This window comes from Neurospora hispaniola (genome assembly GCF_033458365.1).
Source record: "Neurospora hispaniola strain FGSC 10403 chromosome Unknown B0T23scaffold_6, whole genome shotgun sequence".
NCBI lineage: Eukaryota > Fungi > Ascomycota > Sordariomycetes > Sordariales > Sordariaceae > Neurospora > Neurospora hispaniola.
This window is the reverse complement of record NW_026944411.1, coordinates 2,853,765-2,873,359: the sequence shown is the minus strand read 5'-3', so window position 1 is coordinate 2,873,359 and position 19,595 is coordinate 2,853,765. Positions and strand designations below refer to the sequence as shown.

The following is a 19,595-nucleotide window of genomic DNA, read 5'->3' as shown; positions in this document are numbered from 1 at the left end:
ATTAGAATTGCCCTTTACAGCGCTTCAGTGCCTGCAGCCAGGTCTGAAAGTGGATGCATTTGCGCCTGCCAATTGGACTGTTCAGTGCCTGTAAAGTGCGCGGCAGCGGCAGGGGAAAAGGGACTGGAGCGATGGAATCCACCATCTCTCAGTGGGGGTCGCCATGCAGCTCGATGCACATGTGCTTCTGCTGCCTGGGTCCGAAGTACCCGGTACATACTTCGACCTCCATTTCACAGGCATCGCATTTGATAATCCCTGTCGACCACACACAAGTGGAACTCAAAACCCCCCTCGGTCTCTCGGTCCATCTGGCCGTCTGCGCAACAAAAACGTTGTTAAAGATGCTGACACTACAGTAATTTCCCCTGTTCGTGCATCTAATCCGGGACGGCACTTTGCATGCATTTAGAGGGATATATGCACGAGTAGGCTCGATGCCAAGACTTCTGGTCGCCGTAGGGTAGAAATTTGCGGGGACGTTAGGGAGTCAGTATAGCTATTAAGCCCTAAAAAGTTCTAAAGAACGGGCGCCAATAATTGCATACGCACCAATTTAGCGGGCAGTCTCATATGTAAATAGTAGTTATGCAATTTCCCATACTAAATAATTGCGGCCAGTAATCTGTAAGCATTTAGAGGGTGTTATGCACGAGCAGGTGCATGCACGAGCAGGGGAAATTACTGTACTCAAAAATGTCAAGCCAGATGAGGAGCGCCACTTGAGACAAAGTGGGAAGGAGGTCACATGTACTCCCTTCCTTCCCCAGCCCGAAGGCCGTCTGCCCAAGTCTTATTTTTACCATACTTTCGTTCGTTGTGAATCTGGGTCAAGTTGGCAGGGTGGGAAAACCATGTGGTTGCCAAATCTGACGATGAGACACTGTGACGGTGGTTTTGGTGCCGTGGTGTGTGAGAGGCGTGGGGTGGGGTGGTTTCAAAGCGGCCGCGTCCTTTGAGGAATTCCCTGCTGGGACGGATATATTGGAGTTGTTCGTTGAATAGCAAAGTAGTGTAGGGTAGCCTCGCTTGACGACATGCAGTGGAAGCCAAGGTGTTCCGCTGATGAGGAGAAGTTGAGTGAAGATGATGGGTCTTCAGTCATGTCGGCACTCAACTCAATCAACGATGAGGCGGCAGAAGAGGTGTCGATATGATATGTCAAGGGAAAGCGCGCGGGATGTCTTCTGCGCCGCATTGCAGTTCATCGTCGTTAAGTTCCTGTACTTGGCCTGGTCTTGCTGGCCATCCAGTGCGTCCCCGCTCATGCCTATATCTCCTGACCTTCGCCAGTGACAGGTGTTGACGCCTCCTTCACCACCGTAAATCGAACATCAGACGCTTGACGTTGTCGGGTTTTGTGGCAGGGACCTGCCGTTGCCATTTTGGATCTCGAGTCTTGACCAGGCTGACAGATCTGGATCATGCGGGCATTGCCCTCATGGCAACATTTATTTGTGTGACAGCCATGCGGTTCTGACCGTACTTCAGGGTCCTTCGCCGCAAAGTATTGTCCATACCAAGAACTAATCTACGGCTGACACGGATCTGGTACAATACCCGACTCGAAGCTCTGGGCGTCGGATTCGTTTGGATGGCAATTCTGTCGATCTAGGAACGAGTTTCTGATCTCTATCTTTCAAGGTCTTTACGTCCATCTCGGCCGTTCAAGGTGCTGCCAGGCGTTACATTCCGTCCGTTCTAACCCCCCGAGCCGAGACCCCGGAGGTATAAACCCCGTCAACATGTTCCTTCCCCTCAATAGCAAGTCGGACTAAAGATTATTACAAACCGTCAAAGTCACCCACGCACTCGACGTGACCAGGGGCAAGCGGATTCATCCACAAAGTCGTGGAAATCGTTGTTGGTTACGCGGTCGCGCGGTTTTGCCGTTGCATGGTGGTTAAATTGTTAGTGACAGGGCTGCAAGCATGGCTCGGTTGAGGTCCCCACTGGCCTCGTCAGCTCCCTTGCGCATACTAGTTCAGAAGTGGTTTAGACCAAGGAGTGGAGTCACATAGCCTCGACTTTTGCACCGACCAATCTCGTTACACGGTCTCGCTTTCACGTTCACGGCGGAGCAGTTCATGATCCTTCTTGAGTCCAATGTCATCTCTTCACCTCACATCTAAGTAAACAAGGGCCTACAATTGCCCGTCTACACTACAGTCTACAAACGTCCTTCGCTCGGTGAATCCGCCACGTCATTCGGTATGAGCCGATGGCTTTGGACTTTAACTTTTCATCACGAAAAAGGAGTGCAGCTTCCAGACAGCTCTCTCACTCTCACCGACTCCCGTCGCATGCACTGCTACTACAGAAAGGTGCTGCGTTGTTTCAGTGAGGATTCTGATGCTGCTGCGCTTTTTGACTAGTGCCAGTTGGTTGCGCAGGGATCAAAACTTTAAATTCAGGGCCTCTTTGGCTCGTGGAAAACGCCCCGTCGAGCCGTAACAGGCAACCTGGACCTGGGCGACCACCATGATGCTACCCAGCGGGTCGGATTGCCAATGCCGAGAAGTGGGAGAATGAATGGCAACTGTGTACATACACAGAACTCTACTCACTACTCTACATACACTACAGGATCTAGAATTTCAGCATCTTTGCCACACAAGGACGACATGCGCAAAGGGCCGAATTCTGTCGCTGTCTCGTAAAGACGGCGAGTAAGAGACGGGTGCTGCTGATGAACCAAGACAGACGGCGCGGCCAGGTGTTGCGAGAAGCCAAAAGGCCACAAACCACAAGTTCAACAACAGCCCTTTCACACACAGAAAAGAGCATGAACGCTTTACCATCAGGATGTCGAATACTTGGGCGGGAATAACTCTTGGCCGGCAAGTCCGCCGAAGGGCCGATGGCCGAAGCCTTTGTCTTTGGCAAGTTCATTTACCGCTAACAAAGACAAAGAGGGTTTGTTCTCTGAATTCGTCCTGCCGACATCACAGCGAGTTCGGGCGACACTCTAGTTTAGCTGACGCTAGTTCGGTTGTTGTTGTTTCGAGGAGATGTGGCCGGAGCCGTAACGGGAATCAAGACCGTGATTGTCTCTTACAAAGGAAGGAAAAGCGAGCCATAACCCCACCAAAATACTCGTACCAACACTAACTCCCTGTTCACGCTGGAAGAAGCCTAGGCCACTACCGCGTGTGCAATCTCGTGGGACACATCCACTCCTCGCTCTGCTGACGGAGTTAAACCCAAGAGGGCTGTTGCGTCGGAGGCCAAGAGCTAAACAGAGACAACTACACAGTAAGAGTTGTTGTTTGAGACTTGATACTCTTGAGATCATCACGTCAGGAGCCTTCAATACCACCTAGGAAGAAAGTCCAGCCCCCCTTTGGCTCGCATCGAGGCGTATTGGATACTGGAAGCGTTGAACACATACCCCTCTTTGCCTGGCCGAATCTTCATCTTCCCCCCCCTCCTCATCGTCGTCGACAACTTGACATACCACTTCCTGCAGTATGCCTTGCCTGAACCAGGTCTGGGCATGGAATGGCGAGGCATGGCCTGTAACAGACTACATGGGCAGATGTGCGGGCAACAACACAACGGGTTACGATTTCACATTTGAGTTTTGCCGTAGACGACGTTGACAGACACGGGCTGAGACGGGCTGGCCTGGACAGCAATTCCCCGTCTCCGCCGTACCTGGAGCCGAAGGGGGCCTGAGGGGCTTACACTACTACACTACTACACTACATAGTAGACTCTAGTGTAGCTAGAGTGGAGACGGGAATTGACGACGGGATGATTCCACTTGTTGATTGCACGTCTCTTGAACAACGACATGCTTGGGTGCTGCTCGGGAACAGTTCGGGCAATTAACTTGCCTCTATAATGTAGTGTAGGTAGTAACTAGCAGCACGGTCTTGTCGTCACATTCGCCCTCATCCTCATCATTTCTTGTCTTGTTGCTGTTGTCGCCGCTGACTTCTGAATGCAACGCCCGAAAGGAATCCATCTGCAACCCCCACAGGTAAAACGGCATCCCGGAGCCGGCCCTGGTATCTCTTCAACCCACACACAGCCAGAGATCCAAGCCAACCTCGCCTTGCGGCCCTTGACGGCTTCGTTCGCTCCTCAGAGACACAACAAGAAAGAAGCCCGGTCCAAGGCTCCAGGCCAACTGTAGTCAGCGCTTATACTATCAAATCTTTCTTTGGCATCTGTTTCACTTTGGTATGGATATTTCCATGCCCCATGTCCATTGTCAACTGCGAACAGTCAGTCATCCGAAGAGAATGACTGAAAGTGGACAATGAGCCTTCTGTGTACTGTGTACATTTAATCCAGCGGGGTTCGACAGGGGCTGGCAAGTACCGTGTACTGTGTACACTGCACCATGGACCATTTGCACTTCGACTGGCGAGACTTGGGACTCGGTTCGCTAGCGTCCCGGCGTGCCGCACTTTTTCTCCAGTGGGCATTCCGTTGTGGAGTATTCGCGGTGGGCAGCGCAACTTCTGACTGGCCTGCTCCGAGTTGCCGAGTGGGCTTTTTTTTTTTTGGCCGGCGGGCGTGTGCGGGCGCATGCGTCCCGAACATTGAGAGAAATTGGGAGCAGTGGGTGGCTCCGGCTCTGCAGAAGAGCAGCAGCCTGGGCAGTCGAAGAACTCCTCACAGTCAATTGCCCTGAGCCAGAAAACGATGAAACCTTACAATGGAAGGCTGGCTGCCCCGTGCGCTGAGCAGCAAGCACTGCAGTCACCACCCGAACGTGGGGAACCTAAACTTTCCCTTCCACAACTAATCCACTTTGTGCCTCTACTGCTCTACCCTGACTGGACCGGAGGAGTTCTTGCTGTGGTAGAGGTATGGTTCGGCTGCTGCAACTGCTGCCGCTGCCGCTTGGCTACCTACCGTAATCCACGTTCCCTGCTGAGCCGTCCAGTCCTGGCAACTGTGCTGCTACTGCGTACACGCTACCACTACTAGTTCCAACGCCCCAAAAGTTTTGTACCTACGACGGGACTACGTACCTCTGCTGGAGCCCATCGCCTCCATCTTGGAAGATCCAGGAACCTCCACTACGACTGAACGTCAATTTCACACACAGTCATCGGCTGCCATCTACTTGGTTGTCCAAACTATAGCTGGAACAACTTCTGTGGTTGTTGTCGTCGCCGTCGCCGTCGCAGTTCACAGTCACGTTCCAATCCACGCTGTTCGAGAGAGAGAGCGAGCGCAGTCGAGACTGACCGTCCGTGAACCTTCTTTGACCTCTCCTCGCCTCTAGGTCTTTAGTACACTACACTACACTACCTAGGTAGCCCACGCCCTTTCGCTGTCACCTGTCGGTCCTTCCACCCCACGACCCGGAATCCCTTCCCCTCCTCCACCTCTCAGACTCTTTCCCTCAGACACGCAGGAGTCAAGGTCAACCGCCAACGTCTCATCCTCCAACCCACCCCCGGCAGGTCTCGCTCCTCCTTCCAGTTCCTCTGTGCGACAATGGCGGCCAGCACCACAACCCCAACCGCCACGACAAGGCCGTTTTTCACCATGAATCCCACGACAACAGAGCACGACTTTCGCTTCCCGCGCAGGCCAGGTGATTCCATGGCCGGCACCGGACTTGGGGGTGCCGCCATGTCATCGTCCTCAGCCAACAACAACCAGCACCACCACCCCATGAGCGCATTCAACCACCACCACCACAATGCTGCTGGCAGTGCCCGTGGCCGTGATAGCTACGGTCGCCCCGGCAGCAGCAACACCAGCAACGGCTTTGTGGCCAACATCAACCACCAGAGCAGTAGTAACAACAACATCAGTAAACACATAGCTCCTCCCACCAGTGACTACCACAACCAGTCGGCATCCAACGGCGCCGCAGCCTATGATCTGCTCCGCTCGTCCGCTTTCCCGCCTTTTCAGGACGGCCTGGCTGGCATGACCCAGAGCCCGGACGAGATGCAGAAACAGGACCCGCTGGCTACCCAGGTCTGGAAATACTTTGCTAAGACCAAGCTGGCCCTGCCCAACCAGGAGCGCATGGAGAACTTGACTTGGCGAATGATGGCCAAGCCGCTGCAGACCTATCGTAGGCAAATGGAGACTGACCGGTATGTTTTGAAAAGAGAGACTATTTAAGAGACGTCGTGTGTTGCGTCTGGCCAGCAAGCTAATTATAATTGCATGTGTTGCAACAAAAAGGACACACCGTTTTTCGGAATCAGCCCCTCAAAAATCGACAAGCGGCATCGCGCGATTGCGCAAGTCCTCAGAGCAGACCCAATCCCAGGGGTCTGACCTCATGAACCTGGACGATTTCATCAACGGCGAAAACATAAGCACGCCAGCCGGCCTGTCTCTTGCGCCTTCGCCCGAAACATCCTCCAAAATGGCCGACGACCGAACTGCTCACCACTCCACGGCTTCAGCTATCCCTATCAAGGCTCGCAAAGACCAGCAATCTCAGCACATGATCCCTCAGTCCGTCCCTGCGGCTTTGCACCACCCAAGGATGCAGACCGAATTTGGCTATCTTCCTCGGCACCTTCGCAAAACCAGCATCGACGAGACGAGCAAACGCGTGAGTAGCTTTTTTTTTGTTATCAGTCCCGCCTGCTGATCTGGTGTAATCTGGTCTGATATAACTGTCCTTTGTCTAGAACCCGAACCGCAAACGCCCTGCCGATTTCTCTCCCCACGTCTCCGCGGTGACTCCTAGCTACGTGACCAACGGCCTCGACGCCGATACTGATCTCCATGATTACTCGCTTGATCATACGAGTCATGACGGCCCGCAAACCGCCCATTCTTCGGTTCCCTACGCTCTCGATACCGTCGGCCTCGATGCTGATACCTTCATCACCTCTGCCGGTCCCTTCCAGCAGAACTTCTCTTTCTCGCCGTCCACGTCACCAATGGTTAGCCACGATCCATTTACGGCCATGTTTGGCCCCAACAACTCTTCTATGCACAGCGGCCCTATCAATGGCAACAACTTCTACTCGCCCCCTGCCTCCGCATTCCAGTCGACTGCCTCTACGCCTCATCCTATGAACGAGGGGGGTGATAATTTTTACTTTGGCGTCGATATGCGCCGCGCTCGCCAGCACCCTTATCAGCCAGGAAACCATGGCATGGGCAACGCCATGGCTCACCAGTTCCCCTATGCCGGTAACGGCAACATGATGTTCCCGGCGTCTTCGGCTGGCCAGGATCCGACGCCCTCCTTTACGGCTCCGAACTCGTTTAGCGGCCACATTGACCCCACCCAAGTGTTCCATAACGAACAGGCAGTCCGATCACCAGGCATTAGTGTTTTGCAAGACAGTCTATTCACATTCGGAGCAGAATCTGATGGAGACGAGGAGGATGGTGGCGCATTTGCCGATCGTAACCTGTCGATTTCTCATGACTTTTCTTCTCAGGGCATGGAGGAACCGGCATTTGACTCGCCGTCTATGGGATGGGATCCGGCTCTACCTGGAAATTTCAGCACGCAGGCGGCGAGGTATCCCGGTGGCCCCCCGCGAAAACAGGTTACGATTGGCGCTACAACAACCGATTATGTTGACAACACGGGAGAATGGGATGGAAGCAGTCTTCCCCGGTCTCAGTCGCAGTCATTCCGTCAGAACGACCTGCGTAAAGGGAAGATGTCTAGGACGGCATCGACCCCAGGTCTGTCCGCGAGAATGAACCCGTTCGAGAGGCTCGCGCAGTCTGCTTCCCACTCGCCACCTGCCGACGCAGGTCGTTCGTCTGGTCTTTCCTCGGTACCGGCAAGCCGGCCTTCATCCCCTCCTCCTGGAGCAAAGCAAGGTTCGACAACGAACTTGCAGGGCGCAGCTGGAAACTCGACAGACACACCAACAACTTGCACCAACTGCTTTACGCAAACGACCCCATTGTGGCGCCGTAACCCAGATGGACAACCCCTCTGCAACGCTTGTGGCTTGTTCTTGAAGCTCCATGGTGTCGTGAGACCGCTAAGTTTGAAGACAGATGTCATCAAGAAACGGAACCGCGGTTCGGGAGCGAGCCTGCCTGTGGGGGGTACGAGCACGCGGTCCAAGAAGAATGCAAGCATGAGTGCAGCGGCTCGGAAGAACTCGACTTTGTCCATTACCTCCAACGCCAACAATCAACCACCCGCCCAGGTGGCGACACCGCCGGCTCAGCAGCAAGTCCGTGCCAGCAGTGTCAACGAGAGCGAAAGCCCTGCGAGTGGCCCCGCTTCGGGTGGTAACACTGCGGGTAGTACCCCCACGAGTTATCACGGGAGCACGGGCTCTACGAGTGGTGCTGTGGGTGGAAAGAGTGTGATACCCATCGCGTCCGCGCCGCCCAAGAGTGCGCCGGGACCTGGGGCTGGTTCAATGTCTCGCCGCGACACGATTAGCTCGAAACGCCAGAGGCGTCACAGCAAGAGCGCCGGAAGCGATCAGCCTGTCAGTGCCGGAGCTGTTAGCAGCAGCGGAATGGACGTTGATAGTCCCGCCAACTCGACGGGATCTAATGAAACAATGCCCACCTTCAACCCCGGAGGTGCCTTTTCTGGGCTTCCCCCAACGACTCAGAGTAGCCTTGGCTTCGGCAATGGGTATATCAACACCCCCCGTCCCATGGTTGGGCCTGGCGGTATGATGGGAATGCCAAACGGCCAAGCTGGTCAGATGATGGGTGCGAGCAGCAGCAGTGGGCCTGGTAGCGGCCCTTCTCGTACTGGAGCCGAGTGGGAATGGCTCACAATGAGTCTCTAATGTGGAGGCCACGACACATGCGACATCGTTTTATGTTTTATCATTATGACACGCTTCTTCTCGCGATATATTTCATTTTTGGATGGCTTCCTCTGTCAGTCTCTTATGTTATGGATTTTTTTTTTGAGTGTTGCAGCAAACGGGGGCTTTGGAATTCACACAAGGCAATGGGGCATTATGGTGTGGCAATGGCATAGACGGTCTTGATTTTTGCTTTTTACTCTGGCCGGGGGAAACGGTACGGCTGTTCAAGCTGTCAAGTTTCGAACGACAGCTTTTCTAAACATTTGTCCCCCGCACGTCTCATTTCATGGTACACAAAGCGTTGATAGAAGAAGGAGGCGGGTTGATGGGGATAGGACGAGAGGCCCAGGAGGGGCGGGGAAAGATGGAGATGGGAAGCTGGGAACGCGCACCTGCACTTCAACAAGACACCATTGCCAGCGATTGTCGGCCGGGAAGTCTAGCCTCCCGACCATGAAAGTGCTATGATGACACCCGACTGTTGAAATAAGAAGAGCGCGATGACAGCAGAAGATAAAGGACAAACCAAGGCAACTTCGGGGTGGAGCATACATCTGCTTTGGGCGTTCTTTGGTGGACGAAGTCGACAGTTGGAGAGAAGAAGAGCAGGAAGCAGATGACATGATGGGGATGGGTCTTGACGGAACGAGCCTCGCTATTGTTTATACCGACTTACTAGCGATGCTCGCTTGATGCTCTCGATGATGTGGATGGCTGCTGGGCTGAAGTTTCAAGTCCCGCGCGTCTACGCTTTTTTGTCCATATACGAGAAAGATGATGATACCCGGAATTTTTCTTTTTCAAGCTTGGCTCTTCTTGCCTGGCTGGATTGTTGTTTACGATAGGCAGATACCATCAATGGAGAATACTAAGCATGCAAATCTGACGTTGCCTCCAATGGTCACCACTGCTGTTCAACATGAAGACCAAAGATTCACAAGGGTAAAAGGATCATGGCTTCTTGGGAAACTATTATGTCAAGACCACGAGGAGCAAGTCTTGATTGTAAATCAATATACAACAATGAATGACAACGCGATTGAGGTTTGCAGAAGATGCTCTTTTCCTTTTGAATCTGAGCCCTTATATCCCGCCCGGGCATCTAGCGAAGAGACGGTGGGTTCCTTCCGAAGCCGCAAAAAAAAGTCCATAACCTCATGGCATGGTATCACTTAGATAGTATGAACCGGACCTGGAACTGTGACGGAGTGTGTGATGCGTTGCGAGCACGGGAGATCTGTTGTTTTTCGGAGCGCAATGAGGGATGTGCCGTGTCCGGCCGGGGCTGTGGGCTTGGATGTTGGTCATGAAAAACACTGGCTTTTAGTGGAAAAAGGCTATGCTTCATCATGATGAATACTCCAGACGGGTCTGAGATGCCTCCCTCCCCTTTTTTCTATCGAAGCCATGCAGACCCATTTCGTGAAAAAAAACCGCAAAATCATGCATGCATATGCAACCGTAACAGATAATAGAAAGGGCAAAAAGCACATGAACAAAGGCAAACTGTCTTGAAAGGTGTAACGATACCCACCTAAATCAAACATATCAAATCCTCTCCAACCCCCAACCCTCCCAACTCCTCCTTACTCTACCCCCCAGCTCCCTCCAAGTCTTTTTCTCCTTCCACCACCCCTTCACACTCAACAGCTTCCTAACCTGGAATCCTCTCAAGCCATCATCTCCCTCTCCCACTGCCGCAGCCGCAGCCGCAGCCTCGGCCTCCGAGCCCTTCTTCACACTACTCGTCTCAACAACAACAACGCTACGACGAACAAATACCAACCCAACCATGCCCACCCCAAACGTAACACCCACAAACACCACCAATCCCCAGTATCGTCCCTGACAGGCAGTCACGAGGTGCGCACCGATAGGTATCCCAGCCATACTCGCCAGACTAATCAAGGTGTATAAAGTGCCGAAGAACTGCCCGAACCCATCTTTTCTATTCTTGTTCTTGTTCTCGTTCTTGTTGGTGGTGGCGGTGGCGCAGACCAAGACAAGAGAAGAAGAAACCAAAACAGGTTCCACCCCCAAGACGGCGCCGCTAGATAAACCAAAAAGGACAGCAAAGGCAGTGAAGCGCGAAGGAGACATGCCTGTTCGTCCGGGATGCAGGAGGGGCGGTAGCAAGATTGCTAGGAGGGTAAGTGTGGCTAGGAGGGAGAAGAGGATGGTGGTGTTGAAGGGTCCGAGGCCTTTTGATATTCTGCCGATTTTGGATTTGGATTTGGATTTGAGGCGCGTGGTTGAAGAGGAGGGGAAAAAGGGAAAACCGGAAGATAGTAGACCGGCGAGAAGGCGGCCAGAAATGGAAGAGATGTTGACTACGAGCGTGGTGGTGCGGAAGGTGGAGGAGAAGGAGTAGCCTTGGGAATAAAGAGAAGTGGCGGAGAGGTAGGTGGTTGCTGTGTAGATTGAGAGGTGGATTAGTAGGAGAGAGAGGAAGAGGAGGGTGTAAGAAGGAGAGAAGAAGGGGGTTAGGGAAGGGTGGATTGTGCCGCTGGGTTTTGTTGTTGTCATCAAGGAGGGGGTTGCTGATGCTGATGTTGATGAGGAGGGGCCGCCAGCCATGGACGTGGTAGAATCAGCAGAGCCGGGTGGCGATGACTTCTTCCCCGACGAAGATAAAGTAGGAGATGTCGGTACCGAAGGGGCAGGTGACCTCACAGAAGGAGGAGAGCGAATCAAGAAGTTGGCGATGACGGCCAGGAAGAAGCAGATGAGTCCCAAGGTACGGATAGTCCATGGCCAACTGACCTCGTGGAAGAGGTTTCGAGTGGCATAAGGGAAGACGATGCCGGCCGCGGGACCGGCGGTGGTGGCAAGGCTGGTCGCAAAGGTGTAGTATTCCGGAGAGCGGCCGAAGAATTGGTGGATGGTGACGAGAGAGGGGATGAAGAGGAAGGTGGACGTTAGGCCGGAAAGGATGCCGAAGGCAAGGAGAATGGCCCATGTTTCTGTTTTTTTACCATTGTTAGTGCCATGTCATTTTTACTGTCCTGTCCATGATTCCCGTCTTTCCTGCCCTCACTTCATAGTTTTTCTTCCATCAAGGTGATTTGCGACTCGTCCTCTCACACCTCTCGCACCTCTTGGATGTCCCCCACCCCAAGCAACAGAAAAATAGAAAGAAAAAGAACTCACCACTCCTACAAGCCAGCACCACCAATCCCACCCCCAAAAACACGGTCCCGCTCAAGACCATATACCGCGCCCCAAACCGATCCGACAACGGGCCCACGTACATCCCCAAACCCAAACTAACCACAAAGTAGAGAGAGAACACCCAAGCGAACGTGCCGTCGCTGATGCTCGCCACTTGCTCGTTTTCCCCCGACAGATAGCTCTGGCATATCGATAACACCGTCAAGAGCCCAAAAGAGGAGAAAATGGCCAACCAGGCGCCGATGACGGTGAGCCAGGATCGAAGGGCGTATTTTCCCGTCATGAGGGTATCGTCTTCTGCGAAGTTGGGGTCTTCGTGGGGATGGTGAGAGGGGGGAATCACACGGGGGGTTAGAGGGGTGAGGGAGTCGATGGAGGAGGATTGGTGGTGGTGATTTTCGGCTGATGGTCGGCTGCTGCTTGCGTTACTGCTGCTGCCGCTAGGTTCAGGGTCATCGTGGCCATCTAGGAGTGGGACGACTTGGGCCTTTCGCGAGGCGGCGGTTTCTGGCATTTTGGATGTGATGTCTTTTGGGGTTGGGTCTGTGGTGCTGCCTCTGGAAATGGAGGCTGTTGATGGTGGTTCTGTGATCGGCACTGATTTCGAGTTGTTGGGTGAGGTCTGTTCGAGATCCAAAGTCAACTCTGAGGTCTTGTTGTCCGCGCCTGGCGGGCCACGAGGGAAAGAACTGTCTGTCATGGATGCGGTGATGAGTGGAACTGGATGTTTCCTCGACAAGACAAAAGGGCAAGAAAACGAGAACGTCTTGTAAGGCCGTTCCTATGTCGAGTTCACAGGCTCGAGGGGGACAACCAAATGCTGAAACACTTTGAAGAGAAACGAAACGGGAAATGGTTGTTACCTGTCACAGCACGATAGAACGAGATCAAACACGGCTGTTTTGTTTGCTCTATGGTCTAGTACGTAGGCAGCTATGAAGAAAAATCTCCACAATATCGCGCCGCTGACGAGGGGAACGCGGTGATCGGCAAAGAAAGGAAGAAAAAAAAAAAAGGGTCCAGGGCTTGTATGCGCCCACTTTGGGTACTCCCGTTGGTTTGAAGACAATGAAATGACTGATGTAAGAACGTGGGCACATGTGGGCTCGACCCCGTTGTAAGTGGACAATGGCTCCCTCAGGAACCCCTGCAAATTGGTTCCCGGACTGTGAGCCTAAGGCCTTGTTTTTGGACAAATCACTAGTGAAACGGAGTCAAAGTCTAACACTACGTAGGGGTGCAAATCACTGCTAGTTATGAGGTGCTTAGACAGCCACAATATCAACCAACTCCTCTTGCACTTGCAGACACTGACAGTTTGAACGATGTAACGATTTGTCCTGTCATTGTTACTCCGGGAGGGGCTCCCAAGTCACATCCGTGTCACCAACCGTCACCAAATTTGGGACTGTGTACTCCCGTTGGCGACCCAGGGGCACTTTGGATAGATGCCAACGGTCCCCTTCCCGTCATCTTCCGCATCTTGACAAATGATACTTGGAGTGAACCCTTGCAGAGCTCCACGCTCGCTTGCGGGGATGAAAGCTAACAACTCCGCTGCGTAACTAAGCCTTCGGCGAGGCAGTGTTCCTCACCTGGCTCCGTCTGTTGGAGCGATGCTGCAAATTGGCATTGACAGTATATCTCGAATAGCCTTCAAGCTGATTTTTGAGTCGAAGGACCCTAACGTAGCGGCAGGGAATTGTAGAACACGAGGTTGAAGGATCTCTGCGCCCATGCTTAATCGCAACGGCGCTAGGGCTTGCCGAATGGCGGGAACCGTAATGCGCAGCAGGAAGCGTCGGTATGACTGATTCCAGTCACTGGCGATGTCCCAATTTACCCTGGTGGTGTTCTTTTGTTGTGGGCCTGTCTTGATGGGTCAACGGTTTCTTTTTCCCCACGGTAAGCCATTTGCTGGGCTGTCCGAGGAAATTGGCCCTGTCCATTCCCTTTTCCGGCTCCAAATCCAACGAGCTGTTTTACGCTGAGCATGACATCGACGCCGGTGACTCTGAGAAGCGTGTGCTGCATCGGCTGTTGATATCAACGCAGTGCGGCCAAGCAAATATATTGGCCTCGGCTCTCGAATGCCAAGGCGGAGCTTATTCCATCAGCCTGGTTAGCCCCAAGGTTCTCGGCAGTCGTTGTCGCATCGCCAAGGCCGTCGCCAAGTTTGATATGACAGCAGAGGGACCAGGCCTACTCACAAGGTGGCTTGGAAAACACGGGCCGAAGCGCTTGCTTTGAGATGTAATGTAGGTGTGATGTCGATTGATGAACCATGAAATCCCAGACTCGTATTCGCCGCCAAAAAGGGTTCGATGCGGCCTCTAATCTTCTTCTTCCGCCTCTTCCATGGTAACTCCACGTGGGCCGGCGCTCTTCTCAACCTCCAGCCCATGAGCCGATTGTTCTGCCGGCTGGGAGGTCTTTAGGTAACCGGCCCTCTCGAGTTCGTCGGCTTCTTCTGGTTCCATGAGACCACCTTTGCCCTTGCCCTTTTCCAGCTTCAGCCGGACATTGGTCGGTACGAATGCGCTCACGGCCTCCTTTCTAAGATCGCGGACCATAGGCTTGGCTTCGTAGACAGTCTTGACCTCAACCACGGGTGCCTTTGGCTTCTCCGTCTTCTGGTCTCCCTGTTGCTGCTCATGTCCCCTGCCTTGGCCGAGTGGCTCGTGGTTCGCGTTTGCAGCCCGCTTCGCCCTGCGCTTGGCATACCATTCGTCTAGGACGTCCTTGGGAATAGGCGGGGGAGTGTCGCGCGGCATCGGTATCCTCTTGACATCTTCGGGCACGTCGCTATCGCTAGACTCTTCGTCTTCCCGTCGTCGCTTTCCGAGGGCTCCATCGCGTCGCGGACCGTGGCCAAAGGTGGGCGCTTTGTCGCCTAGTGCCTCTCTGGCCTTCTTGACGGCTTTGAGATCCTTTTCGAGAGCCTCGAGGACCTGCTCTTGGTGGGAGGTGAGCTTGCCGTCCGTTTCCTTGATCTTTTTTAGGTCGTCGATCTGCTGCTGGATCTTTTCGGGATTTCGTTTCGCGAGCTGTTCATTTCGCCTTGCCTGCTGCTGCGCCTTGCCTGTGCAATGTGAGGCTATTGTTAGTATATCGCTTGCGGGTAAGTAGGATCCGAATGTCGCCTTGTCTTGTTCCACTTGCCCTTTTTGATTTCCTTTGCCTTGTCAGCTTTGCGCTGGGCTTGGACTGGGTTGTAGTTTTTCTCCTTGGGCATTGCCGGTGTTGCTTATCTCGATGGGTAGAGTGGGTTCTTGATGTCTCGACAGTAGGTGGTGATGGCGCGCAGACAAAAAAAATCATGGACAAACAAAGAACGGATCGTGGCACCGCAATTTAAATGGATGGAGCTTTCTGGAGCGGAATGACGCGTTAAGATAGTGCACGGCTCTGCCAAGAGCATTTCCGTTCACAGCGCGATTGCCAATCCGGTCTGGCACCTAAGACGAAGCCCCTTCCGGCCGGCCCCCCTTCTGACCCCGCGATTTGGGGGGGCATTGGGGAGCCATTGACACCCAATTCCCTCGCTCTTAGTGTAGGTGGCATCGGTGAATGGCTGCCCGCCCGTTGCCGGGGTTTTTGCTGCGACTGCCCATCCCGCGGGCAAGGTTGTTGATATTCAACCTGACGTTGCCCCGCCTTTTTCCCTTGGACCTCTTGCCAGGTCCAGGTGCTTCCCGCTCCTGCCCAACTCACTCAGTTGCCAGGGAGGACTTGTCTCAGCAAAGGTTCGGTTGCTGCACTTGCCCGTCGCTGTTCATGAAGGAGGAATTGCATGATTTAATTTTCGATTTCCCGCTGGCGACCAGCATCTGCTTCTGTCCTCTGACAACAAAAACAACAAAAACTCGACGGCAGTTGTTGAGTTCCCTTTTTTGCAACACCACGGACAACGGCACCGCGACGAGCTCACTCACTCCCACCAAAAGTCAACAACTGAACAGTCAACACAGACCAACAGCTTTGTACACAGTACTTCTACATACACCATACCAAGACCGGGCGCCATCCATTCGAGTATCGCGGCCGCCCCATCCCATCTCAGCTTGTTTTCAGCTGCCTCTTGCAGTCCCGTCTCCATAGCTATCCACCTGGAATCTGTCTTGTTGCGCACTCTAATCTTCCATTTATCCTCCTGCATCATTCATCCAACCAAGCTTTCCCACTGCTTCGCTTGTCTAGCCTTGCAGCCGCGCGGACAGTACAGATAAAGGAGACGAGAAACGACTCCAGCACACCGACTGACTCCCGCCTCGCTATCCATCCCCACGGTGTTCCCCTGCCCTGTACCGCTACTGCAGGTGGAGGCTGAGATCGCCCAAGCAAGTCAGCCCTACCTTGCTCTGTTTGGACTTTGGATCCGTGCCCGCCAGGAGCACATCTCTCAACACCACCTCAGGAGTACTCTCCCCTTCTACGTGGTGCTATCTGGCATAGCTTCCAGTCATGTCTAGCTACTTGACAAACTTCTTCCCCAGCGGCGGGAAGCAGGATGGTACCAGGCCGCAGACCCCCATGAGGCCGGGCACCTCGAGCTTCGTCAACCCCGTCAGCACACCTCAGGGGAGTCCCAGCAAGAGGACCCTCCCGCCTGGCGCCAATGAGCTGCCTGCCGCGTTCGAGTCTATGAAGCTTTCAACGCCCACCAAGCTTGCGACGTCATCCAGGCCCGGCACCTCATCCAAACTCGGGACCCCAAGTGCCCTCGACAGTCCCATCAAGCTCGGCCGTCCCCAGAGTGTGGCCACGCCTCTCTCGCCTGGAAAGAGCAACCTCAAAGACGTGGGCGATGATACCTTTGAGGACCTCACAGGCAATGGCAGTGCTGTTAGTGTCGTCCACAAGCAGGTGGACAAGAACTTGCCGAAACCTTACCCTGTGCCCACTCCCAGGAGAAAGGAAAGGGATCAGAACCAGGAGAACACACCACCAGTCGTGACCCGCGACCCCCGCGACCCCCGCGACCCTGCCACTGAGCCAACATATCAGCGCAGCCATGCTGCCCTCTCCCGACAGGAACTTTACCAGACAAGAGAGCGCGCCTCACCCACGGTCAAGAGATTTAACACGTCGAGAGGCCTCACTCCCGAGGAGCGCGAGCTACTAAACAAGCCCAATGTCAAGCGACTGGTCAACGTGACCCAGCTGTGTAAGGATCATGACATCATGTTGCTCTTTGCTGGTGCTAATTGTTGATAGACTTCCTTGACTACTACTTTGACCTGCTCACCTATGTCGGACAACGACAAAACCGTCTGAATGCCTTCAAGGCCGAATTCCCCCCACCACCCGAGACCGACGAGGAGACGTACAAGCAAATGTGGCACAAGTACGCTGGTCGGGAACGTGCTAATCTCCGCAAGCGACGAGTGAGACTGCGCCAGGGCGACTTCCAAATCCTTACCCAGGTCGGTCAAGGTGGATACGGACAGGTCTTTTTAGCCCAGAAGAAGGACACCAAGGAGGTTTGCGCGCTCAAGGTGATGAGCAAGAAGTTGCTGTTCAAGCTGGACGAGGTGCGACATGTGCTGACGGAGCGAGACATCTTGACAACCGCCAAGAGCGATTGGCTGGTGCGCTTGCTGTACTCCTTCCAAGATGACAAGAACATTTATCTTGCCATGGAGTACGTGCCGGGGGGCGATTTCCGCACCTTGTTGAACAATACTGGCGTGCTCTCAAACCGGCACGCTCGCTTCTACATTGCCGAGATGTTTTGCGCGGTCGATGCCCTTCATCAGCTGGGTTACATTCATCGCGATCTCAAGCCGGAGAACTTCCTAGTCGACTCGACTGGCCACGTCAAGCTCACCGATTTTGGCCTGGCGGCTGGTTTCCTTGCCCCTGCCAAGATCGAGTCGATGAGGATTCGCTTGGAGAAGGCATCTGAGACCTCGGTGCCGTTTGGCAAGCCGATGGACCAGCGAACCGTTGCCGAGAGAAGAGAGGGCTACCGGACAATGCGTGATCGGGATACCAATTACGCCAAGTCGATTGTTGGATCTCCAGACTACATGGCCCCGGAGGTGCTGAGGGGCGAGGAGTACGACTATACTGTCGATTACTGGAGTCTGGGCTGCATGCTCTTTGAGGCTCTGACAGGTTTCCCGCCTTTCGCAGGATCTACCGCAGACGAGACTTGGCGCAATCTCAAGCACTGGAAGGAGGTTCTCAAGCGTCCGGTCTGGGAAGACCCCAACTACTTCCTCAGCAACCGGACATGGAGCTTCATCACGACGTAAGTATAGTGTGACAAGAAGATATGGAGCGTAGATGCTAACCAGCTTATAGTTGCATCAACTCCCGATCGCGGCGCTTCAACAACATTAAGGATATTTATGCCCACCATTACTTTGCCGAGGTCGACTGGGCCATTCTGCGCGAGACTAAGGCTCCGTTCGTGCCCGAGCTGGACTCGGAAACTGATGCCGGCTACTTTGACGACTTCAGCAACGAGGCTGACATGGCCAAATACAAGGAGGTGCATGAGAAGCAGCAAGCGCTTGAGGGTCTGGCTGAGCGTGGCGAGGAGATGAACAAGAGCTTGTTCGTCGGGTTCACGTTCCGTCATCGCAAGCCGGCGACGGATGATGGCGCGAGTCCGAGGAAGCCAATTCCATTTGAGGAGAGCAACAATTTTGGTACGATGCTGTAGAGCCAGCACCGGCAACAACAGGACGAAGAGGAGTGGCAGGAGCCATCATCGCAAATTTTGTTTCAGCATGACGAGGGCGAGAGTATTTTAATTTGTGGGAATTGCGGTACGGATACATGGGATGGTCGATACCCGTTGTCGAGTAATATGGAAAGCCCTTCGCGCCGGTCCCGGTGGACCACGGCAGATGGTCAACAGATGTATGCAGGGAGAGAATACGACTTGCTGTGATTGGCATGAGAAGGGATGGATTCTGTCAGAGTATCAAGGGAGGCCGAGTAGGGAGGGGGGTTATCACCATTATCTGGCTTACAACAGAAAGAGAGCATAGCAAGCAAGCAAGTGATAGGTAGCAGAGTAGGGAGTATTGCAGCAATGAAGAGCCTCCAGTTTACAAGGCTGAATGCAGTGGTGACTCGCTTCAGCCTCGAGGGTTGGTAGGACAGTAATGGACCGCGTAATCAGACGTCCGTCAGGGTACACCTACAGCAACAATTGGGATGCTGCAAGTAAGCCTTTAGCATATCCCAAAATGGCATTGGTGCCACGAGGGCGGCGAAGTTGGAGAAGAAAGGATTCTCGGGACCGGGCCGTTGGAGTCGTCGTCAGCGGTCTCGATGTAGCCGGTATGGTACCTAGGGCAGAAGAAAGAAAGAAAGAGAGGAAGGGGATACCTATGATCTCACCATGGATAGACGGAACCCTGCGAAGATCCCGTCCAGGGAAGTTCAGGCGTTGAAACGCTAACACACTCCTCCTTCAGGGGGGGCGTTCAGCCCTATTACGTGGGGAAAACGTCCTCCACTATCAACCGCATTCTGTGCATAAACAATCTACATTTCCATCACCGTCTCCAATCAACAGAAACCCGAGCTCGAAAACGACATGCTCCGGACGCTTCAAGACACCGATGCCCGATGAAAAACGAACCAGGCAGGACATGACCAGACGCGGCCACCTGAATTATTCCTGCGCAGCGTCGGCCGCTGACCGAGGCTAGGATG

General features: G+C 53.8%; 4 protein-coding genes across 4 annotated transcripts; 2 read left to right on the top strand and 2 right to left on the bottom strand.

The window, feature by feature from the left end:
* The first annotated feature begins 5,202 nt into the window (after nucleotides 1–5,202).
* B0T23DRAFT_201421 (nitrogen catabolic enzyme regulatory protein) lies at nucleotides 5,203–8,878 on the top strand. The gene is made up of 3 exons (XM_062833393.1): nucleotides 5,203–6,074; nucleotides 6,166–6,544; nucleotides 6,624–8,878. Exons 1-3 carry the CDS (start codon nucleotides 5,461–5,463, stop codon nucleotides 8,721–8,723), a joined length of 3,093 nt encoding a protein of 1,030 aa, XP_062691140.1. The 5' UTR covers nucleotides 5,203–5,460; the 3' UTR covers nucleotides 8,724–8,878.
* A 1,417-nt stretch (nucleotides 8,879–10,295) lies between these two features.
* On the bottom strand, nucleotides 10,296–12,804 carry B0T23DRAFT_455448 (major facilitator superfamily domain-containing protein; the record flags this gene model as incomplete). Its single annotated transcript, XM_062841233.1, has 2 exons — nucleotides 11,898–12,804; nucleotides 10,296–11,710 (listed from the first exon to the last, which is right to left on the bottom strand). The coding sequence occupies exons 1-2, from the start codon at nucleotides 12,616–12,618 to the stop codon at nucleotides 10,296–10,298; spliced, it is 2,136 nt and encodes a 711-aa protein (XP_062691139.1). The 5' UTR covers nucleotides 12,619–12,804.
* A 1,297-nt stretch (nucleotides 12,805–14,101) lies between these two features.
* On the bottom strand, nucleotides 14,102–15,313 carry B0T23DRAFT_201427 (WW domain binding protein 11-domain-containing protein). The gene is made up of 2 exons (XM_062833394.1): nucleotides 15,081–15,313; nucleotides 14,102–15,000 (listed from the first exon to the last, which is right to left on the bottom strand). Exons 1-2 carry the CDS (start codon nucleotides 15,151–15,153, stop codon nucleotides 14,252–14,254), a joined length of 822 nt encoding a protein of 273 aa, XP_062691138.1. The 5' UTR covers nucleotides 15,154–15,313; the 3' UTR covers nucleotides 14,102–14,251.
* Nucleotides 15,314–16,201: 888 nt separating this feature from the next.
* On the top strand, nucleotides 16,202–18,815 carry B0T23DRAFT_201390 (kinase-like domain-containing protein). The gene is made up of 3 exons (XM_062833392.1): nucleotides 16,202–17,085; nucleotides 17,136–18,174; nucleotides 18,228–18,815. The coding sequence occupies exons 1-3, from the start codon at nucleotides 16,383–16,385 to the stop codon at nucleotides 18,589–18,591; spliced, it is 2,106 nt and encodes a 701-aa protein (XP_062691137.1). The 5' UTR covers nucleotides 16,202–16,382; the 3' UTR covers nucleotides 18,592–18,815.
* The last annotated feature ends 780 nt before the right edge of the window (nucleotides 18,816–19,595 follow it).